The 21,975-nt window shown below is 38.7% G+C and overlaps 2 protein-coding genes across 3 annotated transcripts; both read right to left on the minus strand.

Moving 5' to 3' along the window:
- Positions 1 to 2,822: 2,822 nt before the first annotated feature.
- LOC309717735 (ras-related protein Rab-25-like) lies at positions 2,823 to 14,975 on the minus strand. Of its 2 annotated transcripts, XM_082552518.1 has the most exons (6): positions 14,856 to 14,975; positions 14,662 to 14,764; positions 7,779 to 7,974; positions 5,521 to 5,714; positions 4,706 to 4,786; positions 2,823 to 3,453 (listed from the first exon to the last, which is right to left on the minus strand). In XM_082552518.1, the coding sequence occupies exons 2-6, from the start codon at positions 14,696 to 14,698 to the stop codon at positions 3,338 to 3,340; spliced, it is 624 nt and encodes a 207-aa protein (XP_082408644.1). In that variant the 5' UTR covers positions 14,699 to 14,764; positions 14,856 to 14,975; the 3' UTR covers positions 2,823 to 3,337. The 2 variants fall into 2 exon arrangements, with proteins under 2 accessions (XP_082408644.1, XP_082408643.1); XM_082552517.1 differs by having other exon boundaries at positions 14,662 to 14,963.
- Positions 14,976 to 16,701: 1,726 nt separating this feature from the next.
- On the minus strand, positions 16,702 to 20,650 carry lamtor2 (late endosomal/lysosomal adaptor, MAPK and MTOR activator 2). The gene is made up of 4 exons (XM_082550226.1): positions 20,441 to 20,650; positions 19,147 to 19,309; positions 18,912 to 19,001; positions 16,702 to 17,245 (listed from the first exon to the last, which is right to left on the minus strand). The coding sequence occupies exons 1-4, from the start codon at positions 20,506 to 20,508 to the stop codon at positions 17,189 to 17,191; spliced, it is 378 nt and encodes a 125-aa protein (XP_082406352.1). The 5' UTR covers positions 20,509 to 20,650; the 3' UTR covers positions 16,702 to 17,188.
- Positions 20,651 to 21,975: the final 1,325 nt, after the last annotated feature.

Genomic DNA, 21,975 nt, shown 5'->3' on the forward strand with positions numbered 1-21,975 from the left:
AGGGTCAAAAATGATGGTTTGGACTTGTGTGAAAGAGTCGGTCTCATGACTCATTCAACAACGACACTGACTGGCCTATCGGAGGCGTGCAGTCTGTAGACGTAACATTTTCGGACTCAGGTTGCTTGGAACCCAAGCCAAGTAGGTGCTAAAAGTCCGTGGTACCAGGTACTAACTCTTAATAAAAAAAAATTTATATATGGAAGATAATCAAGCCTCATGTTTCAGAGATCCAGTCAGGTACAGCCTTTTGGTTGCAAATATTGCAATTTGTTCTCTGTATAAGTTAGTTGAAAGCTTTACTTGTTAAATACAAATCGACAGATACCTTATATGGTATCATTATTGATAAAACTACAGAAAAGTAACTAAAATAATCTCCAGCTGCAATATTAACATGATATGCTGCATACATTAATCAGTACTTGTGATTAGGTACTATATATCATTCTGCATAATGAAAATTTTTACTGTATGTATGGAGTTTTTGATGCTAAAATGTTCACACAATTAGGCTATTCAAGTAGAATCATGACTTTTCTACTTATTCTCAAGTTTTTATGGTCTTTAAAAATACATTATTTTGCTACTTTGAAAAATGGTTAGTCAATAGACAAAAATATTTTAACTCTCTTTTTTCATGTAATTCCTTATATATTAGGGTATGGGGCTACTCATAAGACTGAAAGTCACATTTTAAATCTATTTCTACTCAAATATCCTGATTTTATGATGGCCCGTCAAACCCCTAATCTAACAAAGCTCAATCCACTTGCATGTGTAAGATATAAAGATTTGCTCCACATTTATTTTCTGTATAAACTTCAGTGCCAAAAGAGACTTGATAATAATAAACAGACCACATAGCCTAAGCACATTAACCACCAGTTAAAGAATGAAACACTCAGATTGAGAAAGCTTATGAAATTCCGCAGTGTACTAATCAACAATATGTTCAGATAAGATTTCACTGCATTGTTTTTTATTCATACTGTTTCAACAATGTGGTCAGAGACATGAATCCACACATTAACAGCACAGATCAGCTGATACTCGGTGGTTGATAAAGAGTCATTGCTGGTTCAGCTCATTGTTTATCAGGCAATCCCCTACCTTCCCATACAACAGCTGATCTGGAAAGAAATCACCTTTTAATCTCCATGCATCATCATCTGACCATCATTGATTGGGCCAGTTAATTATCTGCACCCAGTGAGAGGAAAGACGATGTCACGGTTGAAAAGGTTGCCCTGACCTGCTCTGCTAGACGGACGTGCTGCTGTGCATCTAAAATTCATTTGAGTTTTTCCCCCAGAACTTTTTCCACGTGTTAGTGTCTTCAAATGTGTTGAAGTTTCTGAAATTTTCAGACCTCATTACAGATTTCCTCAGAGGTTATGACCCTTGGTGCGGCTAAGCATTTCATGTGGAGCAATGAGCAAGTCCGAGTCGGACACAGACTTCAGCCAAATGTTTTAGTACTCTAGCTCACAGAGTTTCCAAGAGAGCTGAGCTCACTACAAGGAATGATCTCACTTTACTGGAGTGTGCTTCTGTGATTTAAAAACTACTGTTTTATTGGGAAATTATAAATGTTACTAATGCTTTTGCAAGTGGCAACCTTTAGATTCAATGACTGCAGTTCCTCTGTGTTCAAAAGCAGGTCAGCCCCCACAGTCTCATCAGTTATTCCTGTTAAACAGCATTAAAACTCTTGTTGACAGAGCGGTACAAGAAGGAGTCAGGGTCTCTGTGGATACTTTGCACCTTAAAATGCAAGGTCCACAACTAGTGGGTGACATCACAGTGGCTCCATTCATCTTATTTTAAATTTTTTTTATTTCTTCTTCTTTTTTTTTACAATGATAAATAAAAAGTAAGTGTTTAAATCCTCTGGCTGGCCTTTCTGTTCTGAGGTTCTCTCCAGGTAGTCCAGCTTTCTCCCACAGCCCAAAGACATGCCTATTCTGTAAACTGATGATGGTAAAGTGACTGTAGGTGTTAATGGTGTCTGCCTCTGTGCTACTCCTGTAATAGACTTGTGACCTGTCCAGGATGTACCCTGACTCATGCCTGGTTGGAATAAGCTCCATCGCCCTGGCAAAGCTGAATTGGATAGTCACAATATAGTCTGAAGACGTTAAGGAAAACCACAGATGTTACAAACATTTACAAAAATTTGATGTGGCTCAGCATTTAAACAGTGAAGTCAATATGGAGGGTCCTTAAACCTGCATTCTGTCTAATGGCCAGCAGGAGGCAACTCCTCTGGTTAGAAAACCTTTATAAGAAAATAGTCCTGCTGCTCACTTGGGTTATTAGTTCAACCTTAAACATTTCTGTGATGTTTTTATGGTCTCAGTCTCGAGCTGAAGTTGAAATTAAACTGAAAACAATGTAAATGTGCTTTCTGTAAATTATTGTCATTTGCTGATTTACATATACGGTAAAGCCCTCAGAGCTGCTCACTCATTGTTTCCAGAGCTTAGAGCTTCAGTGGACACATTTTTAGGTGCACCTTGTGAGTATTAGCTTGGACTGCCTCGGTGCGGCAGAGATTCATCAAGGTACTGCAAACATTTCTCAGATTTTGATCCATATTGACATGATAACATCAAGAGATTTGTCAGCTCCACAGCAGTGATGTTAATCTCCCATTCCTCTGTGGAGGGATTTGGGTACAGTGAATTCCTTTAGTGTTCACGTAACCAGTTTGAGATGGTTTGAGCTGTGTGTCATGGCAGGTTATCTTGCTGGAAGCAGACATCAGAAGATGGGTGCACAAAACCCACAAAGGGACAGACACAAAAATACACAGTGGGTAATTTGTCTCCATTTATTTCTTAACAGATATGTAATCAGTCTCATCATAGATAACCAGCTGGAGCACACGCTCAGCAGTGACAGCAACACTCACAATGAATACAAACATTTCCACCAATCAAGCTGCTGATTATAAGAAAAAACATTGAAACATGCGTCCTCATATTTTAGACATCATACACACTATGATGTGTTTTCAATTCCCTGAATGGATTATGAATAATCTGACAGGTAACACAATTTAGTTTCACCTTTGACCTTTGTTCAGTAGTGAAGAAGTAACTTAAAAGACTGCTGGTGGTTTCCAGCTCCATCTGTTCACATTTTCAACTGTCGCTTTAATGCATCTTACCACCATGCCGGCTCTACCACTCTTAAATCAGTCAATTCAAAGTTGCAGCATTCAAGCCAGAACCATTTATACTGGTGCCTGAGGTTGCCTCCAACAAATTCCAGCTTGGGGCAAAAGGAGGAGTTCCCCACCGTGACGCCCGAGTCCTGAAGGATGGTGGGGTCAGATGTTCTTGCAGCAGGACTTCTTCTCTGTGTCTTCTGCTTTAGGGCTGTTCAGGGTAACTGCACTCATGGGGCCTCGGACCACTTCCTTACTGCTTACCTTCTTGTGAATCTCTAATGGCATGAAATTGATATATATATGATGGCGCAGAAAGAATGAAAAAGTAGAAAAGTGGTTAACAAAATAAAACACAGTAATACCATGGTTCTGGGCCGCACAAAAGTATAGAAGGCTATGATTAGAAATTTACTAATAACTGGCACGTCCACCATGATTTTCTATGCTATGTAATAAGCAGCGCTCAAACCTTTCAAAAATGTGGCTCCACCACTGTGCTTGACAGTTGGTCGGAGGTGTTTGTGCTCATATATTGAGTTTGATTTGGGTCGTCTGTCCAAAGCACATTGATCCAGAAAATGTGTGGTTTGTCCAGATGCAAGAGAAGAGGCTTTCTTTTGATTACTATTCCAAACAAGACACACTTATTCACTCTTGTTCTAATTGTACTGTCATGAACTTTAACCTTTAACATGCTAACTGAGGCCTGTAGTCTCAGAGGTAGCTTTTGGTCCTTTGTGGTTTCTCTTAGCATTGCATGATCTGATCTTGGGGTGAATTTGATGAGACCTATCCTCCTGGGATATCTGGTAACTGCCTTGAATTATTTCCACTGCACAATGATGGACTTTAAATTGTTTGTAAACGGGTTTATAGCCCTTCTCAGGAGTTGCTTCTCCAAAATGTCTTTCCTCCATGGCAGCTGAATGCTCCAGGCCTGCGAGCCTTTTATACAGGTGCTCACACTCGCCGATGATCAGCTGATAGCTGACAGCTGAAGTGCATTTGAGTAGCAACAACCTCTTAATTCCTATAAAAGCAGTACGGGTTAAGTTTTGTCAGTTCTGCTTATATTTACACTTTTGTCGTATAATGCTATCATTGTTCTTCACTGGCTTTTGTTTACTGTGTCTCTTTTCTTCTAATTGGGATCATTTTCATCCTTTTTTTATTGTATATTTAATGTATTCTTTTAGATTATTTAATCCCTTACCTTCCTGCTTTTCTTTTTCTTTATTAAATTTTTATTGTTACGTTTGTCTTCTGTAAAACATTTGCCTGTGAAAAGCATGATATAAATAGATATCACTGGATTTCCTGCTGTTTCTGGAACATATTCTATATTGGAAAGAGGAACTGACCACAGGAGTGGAAAAATTGGTAAGAGTAAGGGTAACAGATGCATAATTTATAGTAAATATTCACAAAATGTAGGAAAAGGAAAGGCAAGGAGAAATGGCATTCATTTATATCAGCAATATAAAAACACATGAAGCATGTGTAAACATAAATAAATATATATATTACCTGCTAAGACAGTGGTAAATGCTGCTTCTACATTTGTAGAATCCAAGGCTGAGGTTTCCAGGAAGAAAAGGCCTTTCTTCTCTGTATTAATAATGATACAAACATTCATGATTAAATTCACATCTGTGCTTATTTTATTTTTCACTTTTATCAAATTGTGTCTCTAGTTTTAACATTGGGGTGTTTGAAATGCGCTCTGTAATAACATTGCATACTCTAGCTTTAATCAAATAATAGGAAATTAGAGCCACAAAGAATGATTGAACAGGAATTTGACTTGATTTCATAGACACAGTAATAGTCTCCATAATTATCAGAAATTAAATTCTGCTGCAGTCCTGGATGTGAATAAAGCAAGCACAAAAGTGAAAACATAATCATTTTTCACAAAAGTTGATAACATTTCAAAAACATCAAAGATGTTTTGCTTTGGAAATGAAATGCAGGCGCAACATTTTTGAGTAACATTTCTTAGTCTTTATAATTCTCTGACATACGTCTTGGGGTTTGAAGCTGCATTTGAACATCATTATATGTTGGAAACATAGAATTTCACTCTGTATCAACATGTTCTTCTTTAAAATCTCAATCTCCTCTTCTTGCAAAAATCATATTTTTGCTTTTAGTTGTTGCTAAAAACAGGAAACATGCAGCTGACAGGTTCTGTGAAATCACAGAGATCCTTTCTGTACCTTTTCTCTCAAGTGAAATGCTGTTCTCAGTTTTGTTGGGGCAACACAAAAAATTCCCATTAACGGTAAATAGAACAGAACACATGCACTAATTTCTAGGTTTAGCACTTGTTGACTTTGTACCTGCAAAGTCTTTGGCCTCCTCATTAGGCACTGATCTCTCTGACTCCAGGTCAGTCTTGTTGCCTACCAGCATTACCACAATGTGGGGGTCAGCATGTTCATAAAGCTCCTTTAGCCAGCGCTCCACACTCTCGTAGGTGAGGTGTTTGGTGATGTCATAGACCAGCAGGGCTCCAACAGCACCTCTGTAATACCTGTTAGGATGAGGCAGCCTTTACAGTTGCACACAGAAATCTTTACGCTTGAACTAAGCAGCTAAATGACAGCAATAATTATGAAGTGATTTAAAAAAAAAATCAGATTAAAAATCATCAGAGTGACATCGTGTTCATAAGGAGGGAGTAGATGGACATATGTACTCAAGTGCTTATGGTATTAGCTTCAGCTGTCGCCAGTATGGAAGCATAATAGGCAGCTCCTGCCGCCGTCCATTGAAAAAAATTAATTAATGACTTCTGATTGCTCTGAAGTTACGAACCAGTCAATACTTCCCCGACAATCACAATTCTGCTCTCCTCTTCCAGCAGCATAATTAATTCCACTTTAATAGGTTTTAGCTGCTTGTTACAGCACAAATGGGAAATTCCATGGGAGTGAGAATTTGCATACTGGAATAAGTTGGCCAGTAATTACTCAAAAAGCCACGCTGTCAGAAAAGAGCTAATCCAGTGGTGTAGCATATCCTCAGATTTCCCCGTGTCTTAAAAATAAAACGGACATGGTTCTATTGTTTTAAAACCCGTTTCCACACTCTTAATCCTTCTAGTTTAATTAGGGAAGAAAAAAAATACTGAATCAGTTGGAAGAGAGAAGCACTGAGTGTTCAAAGGAACATCACTGTCCTAACAAGTGGATTTTAAATGTGCCAGTTGGAAAGAAAATGGAGACAAGAATGTGCTTGTGGTTTTTCAGGTAATGCGGGAGGTAACCGAGGATCAGCACCTGTCCTCGTGGCTGTTTTGGCTGATAACAGCACCGCCTTAAGATGTCGACATACAGGTTTGCTCAACAACTAAGCAGCAGGAAAACAGGCATGTGGACTGCAAAAGCATTGTGCGTGTCGGTTTGCAGGTGTGCATAAAAGTCACACATTTTTAAGATGCATTCTTAATGAAGAACACATATTAGTGACAAAAGAAGATTGCAATGTGAACCATTATTTTATACCCACCAGTTTAGATTAATAAACTTTATTTAAGACAAGAGTTGCACATACTGATTGTTGATTTTAACAAACACTGATTGCAGCAGAGTTTTCTGCATGTGCTAGCATTCAGATAGAATGGCAACCTGCCCTGACCTATGAAAACTGGAGTCTCTAGTTCCCCCTATCCCATATGGACTGATACAATGACCTAGATAAAATAGGGTCATGCAAGATGACATGACTAGGTTACAGCCTCCTAATGTGGACTTTGTAGGTCTATAAAATGGGACTGTTGTATGACAACACTGATGTTGACAGACACCTTGTGCATAATGGTGAGACTGTGGTGACAGCTGACAAGAAGGCATTATGTGACATCCTGGAAAAAGAATGTAATGATTTTTTTCTGGACTGTAGCGTTATTCATTAGTGAATTTAGCTGTTTCAGCCCAACTACGCTGGCCAAGTGGGAAGCAAACTGTCAATACAGATCATCTGAGGGAGTTGCCTTTGTGTCCTGTTAAGCACAGGATTTTTGTCACGCCTGCTCCTGCACAAGGACACAGTTGGTATGCGTAGTTGAGTAGAAAGAAAGTAGTTCCTACAGGAACCTGATCAAAATGACGTAAAGCAAACATGAAGCCAGGGGGTCGGAGTTGGCCTGGCACAGACTTCAATCCGGCACACTGGATGTTCATAAGTTGTGCAGATTTTCCTACTGATAAAGACTTCCCCTGTAGCCATTTAGGCTATGCCAAAGTAATTAAATATTAGAGAAACAATTAAAGAAAGTGCTTTTCACTATCTACTATAGAAATTTGTGATTTTTTTTACAACTCAACAGTTTAAAAAAGGACATTTTCTGTCAATTAACAAATGACAGAACATAACTTGTTCACAGTGAAGTTTTACTAACACGACATCTGCAGACTGGTTCTTGTTGACGTTGTATTTTGATAAGCAGGAATGAAAGTTCACATCCTGATTTGAACAATAACCCCTATTATGCATGTGCATTTTATAATTACAATATAATTACTGGGTAGTGAGCTACCATAACCTTCTGTAATTATTCTCATTTATTAGTGGGATATTAGTAGTATATACTCACGCAGATGTGATGGCCCGGTATCGCTCCAGCCCAGCAGTGTCCCAGATCTGAGCTTTGATGGTGAAGTTGTTGAGCAGCACTGTCCGTGTGCTGAACTCCACCCCGATGGTTGTGCGGCTGTCATGGTTAAATTCATTTTTGGTGAAGCGGGACAACAAATTGCTCTTTCCTACACCAGACTCTCCTATTAGAACCACTGCAGAGGACAGAGAGAAATTTTAATTAGACATTTCTTTTTTTGTTGAAAGCCTGCACTCAGCCATTGCAAAACTAACAAAGCCAATCCCCCGAGATCCACTTCATCCTTTACAACCATTTTTGTCTTATGCCTAGGTGTGTCTCCTGTAGTTGCTCCATAAATCCACAGTATTTGCTGTCTGACATTGGGCTAATTGCACAATCAGGAAATAACTTCATGGTGAAAGAGTTAATTATTTGAGCTAAAGCACGCAGAGGAAAGAATGCAGATAGAGGGCAAACAGAGTTAAACGCCTCTGCTTAGTTGTAGTTTGTGGGGTTTGAGTATATCTCAGTGTACACTGGACGAGAGGGTGGCTGTACAATCAGCTGCTTATTTGATTTATTAACAGCAGTAAATAAGTGTGACAGTTTATTTTTTCTTTCACAGTTTGGCTTTAGGCAGTGTTTTTATTTCTGAGTGAAGCTGTGCAGCACACAGATCCTAACCTTTTTCTGGGCCGTTCATTGTTCTTGGTGTGACTGATTAATATTTTTAAAATGTATTTTCTTTTAATGCGCTGCAGATTGTGTTTTTTTCTCCTTCATTTATAAATTCTGTGAAACACACGTTTCCCTCCTGGAAAACTGAAAGCCTTTGGGGTCTTTTTCTCTTTTTCACGAACAAGCCGTTGTTTTTGGAAATAAAACCATCTGCAAAGTTATTCCAAATCAGGTGGAACGAGTTCAACTGCTACTTCCTTTTTGCCAGAGCAACCTACCTACTGAGTAAACAGGAGAAGTAACACAGACACCCCCTGTGTACATGTCAGTGACTAATATTTGGGTTTCAGTTGTTAAGTAGCTGACTCAGAGAGAAAAAAGAGGCTTGGCTTAATTGACAAAGATAAAAAAGTATGACCACACAAAGAAAACAGAAAAAATGAGACCAGTGAATAACTGGATAAGATGAAGTTACATGTAACTGCTGTAGATTCAGTGAGCCAAGGTGTTATGACATCTTCAAAGCCATTAATTATGACATACTGTTTTTGATATTTGTTAACCCCATCTTGTTCCTAATCTCAGCTTCAGCTCATTATTAACGAGGAAATACAAGCCTGATGTCTATACTTCCTGCCCGGATGTGGCTCTAAAAAATGTAGTTTTTCTGTATCTTTATCTAGATTAGTGTAAATAAATACTGAAGAGGCAAACAACTAGCCTGGCAATGTTGTCCCATAAAACTAAACCTACTCAGTGCATCAAATGTCATTTTGTAAAGAGTTTCTAAAGGTGTTTTAAGGGATAAATCAGTGAAATTTTAGATGTGGTAGTGAATAGATTTTTTGGATAGAGTCAGCTGGCAAGCAATTTCTATCCATGCACATTATAAAAAAACATCAATGCAAGAAGTTATTCAGTGGTTTAGTGAAACTTTTAAGTTTGAGGTGAGCTAAAAACCCTACCAATGACAGAGATGGTTTACCTGGGCAACCAGAGCCTGGACCGACCGCTATAGTGACCAGCCGTCCACAACAAAGAAATGCGTGATGTCGGGGTGTACACATGTCCAAGAATAAGAGGATTCTACAAAAGTATTATTTATTTATTACATAAATAACTAGTGAGTCTATGATGTCCCAGTGAATATTAAAGTAAAAGTTACATTTTAATAATGTTTTAAAATTACTGCGCAAATAAGTTCCATGGAGCTCTACACAGACAGCTGCTGAGTGGTAAGTCTGCCTTTGGAAACAGGGATGTGAAGTAAACTGGGACTGTTGTCCCAGGAGGGCCATACCAGTAAGCTTATACAAGTTCAATTTAATAAATTTGGGCAGAATTGAGTTCAGCTTAGTGGTGCAGCCCTCCACAGCAGTCCCAGGCTCTCATATGGCTCCTTGGAAACATTAATTCCCCACCCCCGTTCATCAGTCTAACTATTACAAACGTGAAGAGCTTATTTCTCCCTGCAACTGCATGGAAAATTTAAATCAAGAATTCTCAAATAGCAAAAGATAAATTTTTTTGTGTATATGTGCAGTTACCGGGAAATCTAAAGTACTTAAAGATTTTTATCACGAGACTAAATTCAGCATTTGCCAGTTTAAACTCACATATGCTGAAAACTGTTATTTTTAGAGACAGACTCTCAGCAGGGTTGAAGATATTTAAAGTAAAGACGTGATCAGTTCTTCACCTTGATAGCAGTAAATTGTTGACTGCATGAACACGCTATTGGAGCTGTAGCAATGTTCCATTACCACGCTAAATGCTGAGAAAACAATCTCACCATAAGATCTAGTTCTTCGTAACTGTTCTTCATCATCAGGGTTGCCCATTAATGCAACGTGTTAATTTTCCACTTCCATCTGCTGAAAAAGCCGGTGTGATTTCCAATGTCAGAGCAGTTACTAATTTAACTGTGGAGTGACACTTTTTTTTAACTTATCTTCTTTTCTAAGTCTTGCGAAGGAACTTTGAACCTTGTCTAACATGGCCAACAGCTTTCAAAAATGTGAAAAAGAACTCCAACAAAACCAAACAACAACTGAGCAAAACTCCATCTGCTGTTTTGGATTTATTGAAAGCTGCAGAAAAGCAAATAAATTCTGGGAGATTGTTTTCTCCACACTGCTGTTTCCTTGAATCAACATCAGTCAGGGTTTGAAAATAATTTGTTTTCCTTTTTTTTAACTCTCTGAGCCACAGGACATAAAAAGTGCTATTTTCCGCACCTTAACACCGGCTGAGTCCCATAAAATCTAAAAAGACAAATAAGTAAGCTGTGCCTATGTTTGACCTGAAGTCTGAGGTCCTGCTGAAGAATATTTTAGGTTATTGTTCACCAAGATAAGTGCGCTGCTTTTGCTCCCCCCTTTTCTCCTTGTCTACTGAGTAACTTCTAATCAAACAATGCCTCATGTTTCCATAGCAACACAGGACAAGCGGCCTTCGAGCATGTGGCCAGTCTGGTTTGATCCTCAGGAGGCCAAAAGCTTAAATTTTCACTTGCTTTGCTTTACTTTGCTGTCATGACCTTCAGGCCTGGAAATGTAGTTGGTGTAATGTACACAGTTCTGCTGCAGGTTGAAACTAAACACCTTAACGGGTGAATGTAGGGTTCACTTACAGCAGTGGGAGGAGCTTGTGGTCTGCTGGTCATCCCCCAGGAAACACTTCATTTGGGGAATATTGCTGAAGCTTTTCTATTTAATATTGTCCCTCCCGAGTTAGCACACATGTGGGTATGATTAACTCTTTGGTCCCTGTGAGAGCTGAGGCTTCTGTCCGATATCAGTTTTATTTTGTTTGAGCAGCAGCCTGTTTCAATATGCACGTAGAGCCAAACCTGCTGTCATTTCTAAACACCTGGACTTTATAGCTCAAATACGATTTTGCAGGATTTGTGTCCATGCTCAAAACTCTCTGCAGTTGCAAATGCTTTGGATGATTTTTATAAATCATTTACATTTCAACTGGCTTTAAATCTAAGGAGGACAGGCAACATTATCTTAAGATTAGTCAGCAACCTAGCAAAAACACTTCTGAACAAAGAGAAAAAACTATTGCATAACTTACTCTACTAACTACATTTTCCACAAAAGGTTCAGTAATAGCGCTTCCACCACCACATTATTTATTATATTTTATTAAGATGCCATGGTACACACCCTACAATGTTTCCTGTAACCCAAATATCATGTATACAGTGCATGTAGTGTTCTTTTCTTGTATATTGTTTTATTTACTTTTGCACCTTTGTAATCATAATTCTTAATTTTACTGGGGGACAAATGTGTGCGTGTCACCTCAACCCTGCCTTCAGATCTACAGTTATACTTAACAATACCAAAACCACATTAAATGTTCATAATGGCATCCTACATGTTCATTTGAAAGAGTCAATATTAGTATGTACATAAGCCTGCTAATTAATTTTAATATCTAATTACCAATTCAATTTTATTTAAATTTATACAGCAAAGCATTTTAGGCAAAATGAAGAGACAGGAACACCAAATTTGGCGCTATATAAATAAAACTGAATTGAATTGAACACTAATACAATACCTCCTTTTCCAAAAATCTGCTCAAACTGATTTCACTGATTAGTTTCTTTGAGCTATCGTTGGATGGATTGAGGCCTGCACACATGCTGAAAAAGGCCTCTAGTTTTGGTTTGGTAGATTTGGTTTCCTGGGAAGTTTGTTAACGTTTATCAGCCAGAGAAACATCCCTTCACTGTCAAGATCAATACTGCAATAACGAGTGTCCATTAGAAGCAAAACTTCCAGGGAAAAATGATTTTTAAAACCTCATTTTGGTGAGAGCTCTTTTCAGAAACACAAAAACTTGGTGGTGATGTGCTGCTCTCGCTCCTCGTGCATGCAGTAATTTGTCCTACAGCAGGATGCATGATGGTTTACAGTGTCTGGATGGTGACCACTGGTTGCACACTACTTATTATGAGGCACAGTTAGATACTTTTAGTGCACTATTTAGGGTATAATGATACTTGGTGAATATCTGAAGATACACCCACGTTTGCTAACACCTTAGGCCAATTAACCAATTGACTAACATGTCTTTGGACTTTGGCAGAAATCTGGGGAACCTGGAAAAATCTCAATACAGACCAGCAGGTTCACACCCAGATCACTGATGCAGTCAGGCGGCAGCACAAACCACCGTGCTACCCCTTTGTAAGAGTTACTATGAGTCACATTTGCATCTCATTGCCTGTAGGCCTTTTTCACAACAGATTATTTGTCTTGTCAAAGCAGGAAAAGCACAGGTATGGATTTCACTACACCAACAATGACCCCAGCTTCATTAAGTGTTTCAGTAAACTGGTCCAGTGAGCCAGCATTCACAGTGCTGAGGCTCTCCTTAAGCAGAAGACAGGAGTCATTAATGTGATGAATTCACTTGTGGCTGCGTGCTGATAAATTAAAATGTTTGGTGTGAAAACACTGTGGAAGGAGTAGCCAACACACGCCTGCATGCTTTGGTTACAATAAAGCCCCCTTTGTCCTGTGAAGTGTTTAAAGATTAAAGTCTTTATCATACCGACAGAGTTTTTGTGGCAAAGCTGTGTCGTGATTTTTAAGATTCTTTTTCGGTTGTTCTGATTTTATCTGGGAATATGGACACAGAGCGTTAGGACATACACCACAATGCTCTATAATCCACAATAATACCATTTGCTGGGTGAGTCTGTGTGTGATCCCAGTGCCTTTGGAGGCAAATGTAGACCTGAGGTAGGGGGTCGGTGTGTGGACAATGAATAGTTGCTGTAGCATCTTAATAAATAAAAAGCCTGCTATTATGACTTGTCCTGCCTATTATACTGAAGTACAAGGTGAAGTATATTTTGCACTGTAGTGTTCTGCAGTCGCGTCCATCTGGCCACAAAAAGCGTGGGCGTCTGCAGGGCTTCGTGTTCACTAGCTGATTCGGACTCTCACATTCATGGAAGTGGAAACTCACACTAGCATGACAGTACGTTTCAGACTGGGTTTTTTTTTCTTTTTTTGGATATGATGTCACAGAGAGTGGGTTGCTCTTTCTGGCTGTGGATGCAGGAGACCCACTGTGCTGTTCCACCCTCCTCCGAGAGGGGAGACGTTCAGAAAAAAATGTATTAAAGCTAAAACTGAGGGGCTGATCCAAGGCCCAAGCATGACTCATGCAAAGCTACTTTAATTCCAAGAATAAAGATGAGCTCATTAAGAGAAATTCAGCACCTTAAGCAGCAGGATATTAGTTTTTCCATTAATTGGGAGTCTGTGAAAGTAGACGGTATCAAAAGTTGGAATAAATGAAGTCAGTGTGTATGGAAATGACTTAAGCAAAAAAAAAGAGAAAAAGTTCTCTGCCCATAGCAACAGCCCCAACTTCCTGAATGTAAATTTTCAATGTAAATTTGAATCCACAGACTGTATATAAAAGATGGCTACAGGCATGGTGAGGTCACCCACTGGTTTTCCATTCTGCTTTTCCAAGCTTCTACATTAGCGCTTTGGTCTGGCTGTTAGTTGTCTTCATTATTATTAATATTATTATTATAGCCCCGGTTGTGTCCACTTGGTTGAAACGTGCTGGTCCTTAAATGCTACCATGTGGAAAAGCACGATAGAGCAAATACTTCCTCTGAATTCTAAATAAAATTATTAAAATGTGCTATCAAAGCTAAAGCGGGTGATTTTTTTAATAACAGAAAATAATTTGTTTACAGTGAAGATTTACTAATGTGACATCTGCAGACTGGCTCTTGTTGACACTCTAGTTTGACAAGCAGGAATGAAAGTTCACATCCTGATTTAAACAATGGCCCCTATTATGCATGTCCGCCCACAGAAACAATATGCTGAAATGATGATATCACTACAGTACTGCTCGGCTTTGTTGTATTTCACCTGGAGCAAATATTTCAAACAGCTGACTGAGCTGCATCCAGAGACCTACTGTACGTGCACACTGTCGTGCATCACTGTGTACCGTTTATTACTGATCTGTGGCATTCTGTTGACACACAATCATGCATACTCCTCTGCTCTTGTTCCTGGAAACTGCCAAGTTAATCATAAACAAGGAAGTATAATTAGAGTCCAACTGGACATTACTGTGTGATACCTTTCTGACACTTTGGGAATATGCCTGGTGATTGACTAAAGCGTGCAGAAGGATATTTACTCACCCTTAAAGACAAAGTTGTAAGCCTCATCTGACCCCATGTTTTGTCCATTCAGTGTTGCCTCCTCCCAGTTTACAGCAGTCTGATCACAGGATGTAAGATGACACTGAGCAGAGACCAAAATCAGCTTGACTTCAGGGAAGAAACTGGCAGCAAAAAAGGTTTTAACACGAGTGGCAGTCAACAGCTTTCCTGACCTTCACATCCTTCCCCTCCCGTGTGAGTTAAGAGAAGGCTGACTTGTTTAAACAGGACATGTGGAGCGTATCCAGGTTGTTCTCCTGCAGCAGGCGGGGCCTGAGTCAGGAAAAGGCAGAGCAGCAGTGGAGGTGTGTCCAAATAATGGAGTCACTGCAGGGCAGGTTGGACAGGTGGGGCCAGTGGCAGGTACAGCAGAGGCGGACTCTCAAACGCCTCCTGGTGGAGGAGACGGCTCCAGGAAGCGAAACTGCCCTGAAACAGAGCTCACATGCTCCTTCAAAAAACCTTACCCTGCATCACCACACCTGTCACTGTACATCCTGTCCGGTCAAGCTCCTGGACAATAACAGACCAAAGTGCAGACAACAAACAGACTTTCTTTAAGTTAAAAACGAGTTTCTAAGATCAGTGTAAAAGGTTGGGCTCAGTTTTAGCTTTCAGTTTTCATCACAAATGTGTTTCTGAGAGGACAAATCAACGCACAGCTGCTTGTAGATAATGAGAAGTAATTAGTATTGAACACAACATCATCAACTCATTACTAAAAGAAATGTAATAGCCCAATATCACTCAGTATTTTCCTTAAATGGTACTTAATAGAAAAACAAAATACCGTACTTAAAGAAATGATGATACTCAGCCTGCGTATGCAGTAAAACGTCTTCCTCATTAAAGAGTTTTGTCTCCTTCGAGCAGCAAATAAATCAGTCGTCTGTTGAGAGTGATAACAGTAAATGGGAGGACGATGTGACTGCTGAGAGCACAGATATGATACCAGTGTATACAATTAAAATATTAAAATAATTGTAGGTCGCTAGAAAATAGTCACACGCAGTAAAAGAAACAAATGAAATCCCGATGTGTAAAAACCTGTTTAAAATGTATATTTAAAGAAAACAGATGGAGCCAAACAAAATAAGAGTATTAAACACATTCAAATTAAAGGGTTCAATAAGAAGTTAAAGTTGCTGAATGAACAGCTGTTTCTATGCGCTTCCATGAAAATACGCTGCCTGTGGCCTCACAGCACCGTGACCCTGAACTGCGTAAAACGATAGAGAGATACTGACAGCAGCCTGAGTAACGTGTCAGTGCTGCTGAGATTATTGGCACTTTATGGTACTTTAGTGTTTTCCTGAGTCACTTTACTTAAAGGTTTAATGTCTTACTTTTGTACTTCTGTAATTATCTCACTGCTTTTGTTTATTTCTGTTTGCGTGGTGTTTTGGACTCTGTGTTCTGAAAGCAAGCACTTCTTTGTGCATCAGCAAGCTTTATTAAAATGTTCTGTTCTTCTGCATTTGGTTCTTTTTAAAATATCTGATGATTCAGACGAACTGGAACGCCTTAAAAATGAAAATATAAGTTGAACAAATGTCATTCTTTCAGCAACATTTCAGTGTGATTTGTCATGTTTCAGTATCTGTGCATAAAGAACAAAAGCAGCCATTTACCCAGCGACTGACCGCTGGAACAATAAAGTAGTGAAACTTATGCTTTCTGGGTTCTTGTCGTAGATGCAAGCTTGCTACGTTACCCTTCCTGCCCCACGTTTCCATCATGTTTTCTTCTGTGGTGCCAGGAAATGAAGCAAGGCAGGGCGAGCCCCCGGCTCGTCAACGCTGCCTCTAAGAATTAGACATTAAAACTAATTCCAGGGATTCTGGGTCAAAATTTTAAAATGCATGTTCAGTTTTTTTCTTTTGGCATGTTATTTCCAGGTCGTGACAACATTTTTATTTTCTAAAGCCCTCTGTACATCACACTGTTAGTTTTAATATACATCTACACCTCCATCATTCCTCTCGGTCACGTCAGCGTAGAGAACAAAGATTGTGCAAATTTGAATGTACATTTCTTTTATTTAACACCTCTGAAATAATACAATCATTCTTAACTGCAGCTCAAGAAAGTTCAAAGTTTCCACACATATTTCTCTTTTCATGAGATTTGAGCTCCTGACAAGTTTCAAAATGCTCAAATTTCTGTGTAGCCTTGATCAGCATGCCTGAGCGAAAGCTGCAAATGAACAACTCGACTGTGGGAACGTTTGATAATGGAATCATTTCAACAGACAAATTTAGCCAAATTTTGAAGGGAACGTATTCACAAGCGAGCGGAAAGAGTTACGCACCATACAAGCTGGTAATTTTTTAGTACAAACACACATAGATACATATATACACGCGCACACACACAAAAGCTTGCCCGTTCATTGACATATATGCATTATGCATTTAGTGAACAAGCAGAGTGGCACAGTAGTCCATGAATGGATCACATGGATCACATGACATAAGCATCCAGAAGAGCGTGAGTCACATCTCGACTACGACGCTGCCACTTGAGTTAAAGGTTCCTCCAGATACTGGACCAGAGCTTCTGCCTACAATCACAACACACACAGCACAGTTATGTTTGGAATAAATACATATCTTTTCAGCATAACAAAGTATTATTATAAATAATCAATATAAATTCTACTTGCATAACAACCTTCTGATGTGAACAGGACAACCTGTATTTCGTTGTGACATGATATTTGACTCAATACATTAAATTTTAATTTTGATCAACATAAATGTTAAATGATGAGCGGGTGACATGTTTTATGATGCTTATAAATGTTAATCATTATCATTGAGAATGTGATTGAGACTAAATTTTAAACGTCTCTTGTGACATGTCATGAACTTGCAAGAAAATTTTGCTTTCTTGGAAGAAGAAAATTTAGTGATGTAGTATTTATTAATTAATTAATTTTTATAAATCAGCTTGGTTGAATCTATCCACAATGGAAAACAAATGGAACAGAAAGCCTTGCCTTGTTCAGACATCTGTTATCTGTTACCCGGACGTCCTGAATACAATACGAGATTAGTCAGCCTCCGGAGGCTGTGTCAGCAGATTAGCTGACTGGGAAAAGTGGCTAAAGTTCTGAATAAGAAAAATTGGAAGCACATTCAAAAAGATGGACATAGTCTTAAAAAAACAAAAACAAAGCTCAGTCATACTGAACTCATTATAAGAGGCACTAGTTCACTGTTACCTCTGAGTCAGACTTTTGTTAAACTAAAAGCATGTTTTGCCAAATTACATCAAACTGCTGAACTTCCTTCATTAGCAGAAATCCTCTGCCTCCGTAAAAGAACTCTGAAGTAAAGCGGAGGTAAAATTAAAAACACAAAAAGCTAAAAATAAATAAAAATCCTTGTTGTTTCATGTATTTATGTGCAAACAAATAATGAGCCACACTTTACCCTCAGCTGTTTCTATATTAAATCCATTCTCAGCTGGTCTGGAGGCTCAAAATAAGAGTTTTTATTCATTATTTTGTCTTTGCATGCGAGAGCTTCTATATGATTTAAAGAGACATAAAAGTACTGCGATCATTCATGTTCAGTCACAGGTACTGACAATAGCAGAAGAGTAATAAGCAGCTACTGAAAGAAGCTGCTTATTACTATTACAATGTTTACGCTGATTTAAGAAGATTTCTTTTAAACTTTACAGTAAACTGAATTTAAACCTGCCAGTCGGAAAAAATAAAAGTATTTAGTGACATCTCACAGGCTTTAGAAAAGCATGACAGGCAATAATTGCCAGTTACAGAATCAGTATATTAAACTGTTGATTCAATGCGTCAAAGACACCGGCCGGCTGCCAAATTCAATATGCTACAGATGTTAAGGTTTCTATTTTTTCTGTCCATTTAGATTTGACTAGAACACTTAGTCTGCGCGTAAAGTCCACTTAAAATAGTAAAACAACATGCTGGGAAATCAGTTATTGTCTCAGATGCTTAATAATATAATTAACGACTTATGGATTTAATAAATATTAATATTAATTAATTACATTTCTGATTTTTTTTAACTTAAAAAAAACAACTCACAAATTGGCAACAAAGAGAACTTTTACTTTATATGAGTAAATTTCCAGTATTTTCAAACCTGGCCCTAAATCATTAATAGAAACAGTAACAGTTGTTGATGATCCACATTCAGGATATGAAACATTATCTCATGAAAAGGCGGAGTTTAACCTCTAACCTTGGCTTTAAGCATCCCGAAGCCCACCGTTTCTTTGGCGTACATGCACAGCAGCAGGTTGGCGACACGAGTAATGGCCACTCTTCCCTCCTGAGAACGACAATGTTAAAGGGAAGAAGACCACAGTATCTCAGTTTATTACTTAATGATCGCTCCACTTTTTCTCACATCACACAAATCTTTCACATATACCTGAAAAAAAAGTAATAAAAGATGATGGAACAGCATGTCTCACCATACAATCCATGAGAATGAATTTGAGTTTGTCTTCGTTAAAGGCTTGATGGCCGTTCTTGTCATAAGCTGCCCAGATGTTGCTGGCGATAGCAGCTGTCACTCGAGCGTCGGTGTCCCCGTACCCAGAGTACGCCAGCAGTGAGCCTTCATTATTCAGTAAGCTGATGAGAAACCACATAACCAGCAGATTAATATTAAATTAATATAATAACTTTCAGAGCACAAAGTTACCAACTAAACAGAATATATACTCTAAGGTGTATACTACACGAAAATGTATTTTATTTGTATAGGATTTCTTACTACACCATTTTACTAGGCAAGTCTGTTTAAGTAGTTTAGGACTACTTTGAAAGTTAGGACAAAAACACCATATGTACAGTGGTCCCAGTGGTAACGGAGCAGATCCCAGGAACAACAACGGAGATCTCTGTCCAGAGGAGCACAGTCCTCGGGGCAGCAAAGATACTGTGCAGGACCCTAAAAGCTCCCAGGCCTCCCAGGGTAGAGGTCTGGGAGCTTGAAGGACCCCTGCAGTGGCAAGAGTTTTTTTTTTAAAATTATTATTATCCCCATTAAAAGCGTATATAAATGGTGTCATATACCAACTAATGACAGAAATAGTGATGACTACTTGATTCTATAGGTGTGATTTCTTTTTCGTTTTCAAAGAGGAATTTTGGTGACACCTACTCAGGTAAACACAACTGATCAACATATAGTCTCCGTCTGTATTATCTTACACAAAAAAATCGTTTTAGTACATATCTGATGCCCTTTTTCCTCTTAGTGGAAAATATCATTACATAAACGGTTATTTTAGTTTGCAACTGTGTATTATTTTGATATAAAATTAGGACAACATTGTCAAATTTACAAAACTAAGTAGGTAAACAAACAACTGTTTATTTTATGCTTAAGGAAATTAAACCCCTGTGGGGAAAAATGCCTGACATGAACCCTTATCAGTTATTTGGGACATTATACTGAGACGGAGATGATGATCCGATACACTGACTATATAATAAAGTACCCCGAAGTTTGCGTTGAGCACTTTCAAACAGACTGTGCTGGTCGTGAAACATTAGAAGCTCCTTTATGCAGGATGCACACTGTTTCATATAATTACGTTTTAGTCGCCCCGCAGGGGTTATATTCAGTTTTATCGAATATTCAGAAGACTTATCATGTGTATTGCCTTTAAATTTATATGTAATCGTCAAAAAATGCACCGCTGAAACTCCAGCAGCAGTTAGCATGTGGCTAGCTTGCGGCTAGCTCGCCGTACTCACAGAGTGCTCTGGACTCCGTTTGTGTTCGCCTGGCTGAGAACCTGCGTCAGCGCCTTCGGCCGTAACATGGCTGTGCACCCTCTGATATAAGAGATCGAATATAATAACACTTATTGAATTTACGGGACGCGACGAAGAGCTTTAAAGTGCCCAAACTGCTCAGAAACACACAACCAAGTCAGCTGATTCGGTTTTCATTTCCGGGTCCGATCGCAATGCATCACGGGAAATGTAGGTATTTCAAAACCTTATTTCACCCCTAAATTCTTTTATAAATACCACACACAGACCACAACGCATGCGTCAGGGTCAGTGAAGGTTAAAAAAAGACCAGGGAAAAAGGGAGTGAGTGGATGGACGTCGTGAGGGAGCAAAATCACTAAGAAAATTATTTTTTCATTTTTTAATACAATTTTTTAAAACACCTTTTAAACAAAATATCAAATATTCTGATAAATATAAATATCATAAAATCAGATTTTAGATCAGATGCAAATTTGTGAAAAAACACATGGAAAATTGTGTTGTTTTTTTTTATTTGATGAGCTTTGCAATCTGTCCAAGGGTATCCTGTCATTCGCCCCATGAACCGTCCCCCCGACACTAGACTGAATACCTCAATTCAATTTTCAAAGAAAACAAAATTAGAAGACCATCAATAGTCCTGTCCAGTAATATCCTTTATGCTGTCTTTGACCCTCATAAATGTGTATGTGTTTATGGCGTTTTAACCGTTTTTTCAGTGTCCTGTTACACACTTGTAAAATATGCATTTTTTTTTTACCATGCTTGCTATCCCATGTTTACCAACATTACAATATTAAAGAGACCCTTAATTTGCCTATTTATTACTCACTTTGACATGTAGAGCCTTGATTCTAACAATTTCATGTCTAACACTGATAAGATTACAAAGATCGTGGTATATACATAACATTTTTCTTTTCCTGATTTAAATAATAATACACATTAGAGGTCCAGCTGGTACCTGCTCCTTGAATCTGTATGACTTGGCTTGCATCCACCAATAGTCTTGGGTTGGTCAACATCAACAGTGCTCTCAGAATCAGTGTCTGCTAAAAGTTTGGATTTCTGCATCTTCATGGAAAATTACAAACACTGGGATCAATCTGAATGTCATTAGTAACACACTATTTCTCTTCTTAGAGGACAGGAACCGGTGAGGTATTCTTGGGTGTTCCTGTCATAGTAGTGACCTTCTACACCTGATCTGAAGAACAAAGAAAGCCTGCCCATGTTCTGCTACTACACATTTTACCTAATCAAGTTGTTCTTGGGTTCATTTTCCTATCAACAGAACAAAGAAAGGAAGACTAAACTGAAAGAATAACCAGTCGAGTCCAGTCAGGACAACTTTCCTGCAACATCAACTCTAAATCAAGGCCAACCTAACGAGTCTGCCAGACTACAGCAACATTTTACCATAAGGTCTTCATTTTATTGGCACAAGTTCTCTCTGAAACCAGTAAGAGCTGACATTTATTGTATTTTTCTTCTCTGCCCAAATAGCTACG

The sequence above is a fragment of the Aulonocara stuartgranti genome (genome assembly GCF_965226115.1).
Source record: "Aulonocara stuartgranti genome assembly, chromosome: 11".
Classification (NCBI taxonomy): domain Eukaryota; kingdom Metazoa; phylum Chordata; class Actinopteri; order Cichliformes; family Cichlidae; genus Aulonocara; species Aulonocara stuartgranti.

What these genes read in the sequence shown, in the direction of transcription:
- LOC309717735 (XM_082552518.1), bottom strand. Translation starts at nt 14,698, where the DNA reads ATGGGGTCAGATGAGGCTTACAACTTTGTCTTTAAGG. An exon ending in TTACAACTTTGTCTTTAAGG is followed by an intron (nt 7,975 to 14,661) that starts GTGAGTAAATAT and finishes TGTCCTCTGCAG; the next exon opens with TGGTTCTAATAGGAGAGTCT. An exon ending in TACCGGGCCATCACATCTGC is followed by an intron (nt 5,715 to 7,778) that starts GTGAGTATATAC and finishes TCATCCTAACAG; the next exon opens with GTATTACAGAGGTGCTGTTG.
- lamtor2 (XM_082550226.1), bottom strand. Translation starts at nt 20,508, where the DNA reads ATGTTACGGCCGAAGGCGCTGACGCAGGTTCTCAGCCAGGCGAACACA. An exon ending in TCATTCTCATGGATTGTATG is followed by an intron (nt 19,002 to 19,146) that starts GTGAGACATGCT and finishes TGTCGTTCTCAG; the next exon opens with GAGGGAAGAGTGGCCATTAC. An exon ending in TCGGGATGCTTAAAGCCAAG is followed by an intron (nt 17,246 to 18,911) that starts GTTAGAGGTTAA and finishes TTGTGATTGTAG; the next exon opens with GCAGAAGCTCTGGTCCAGTA.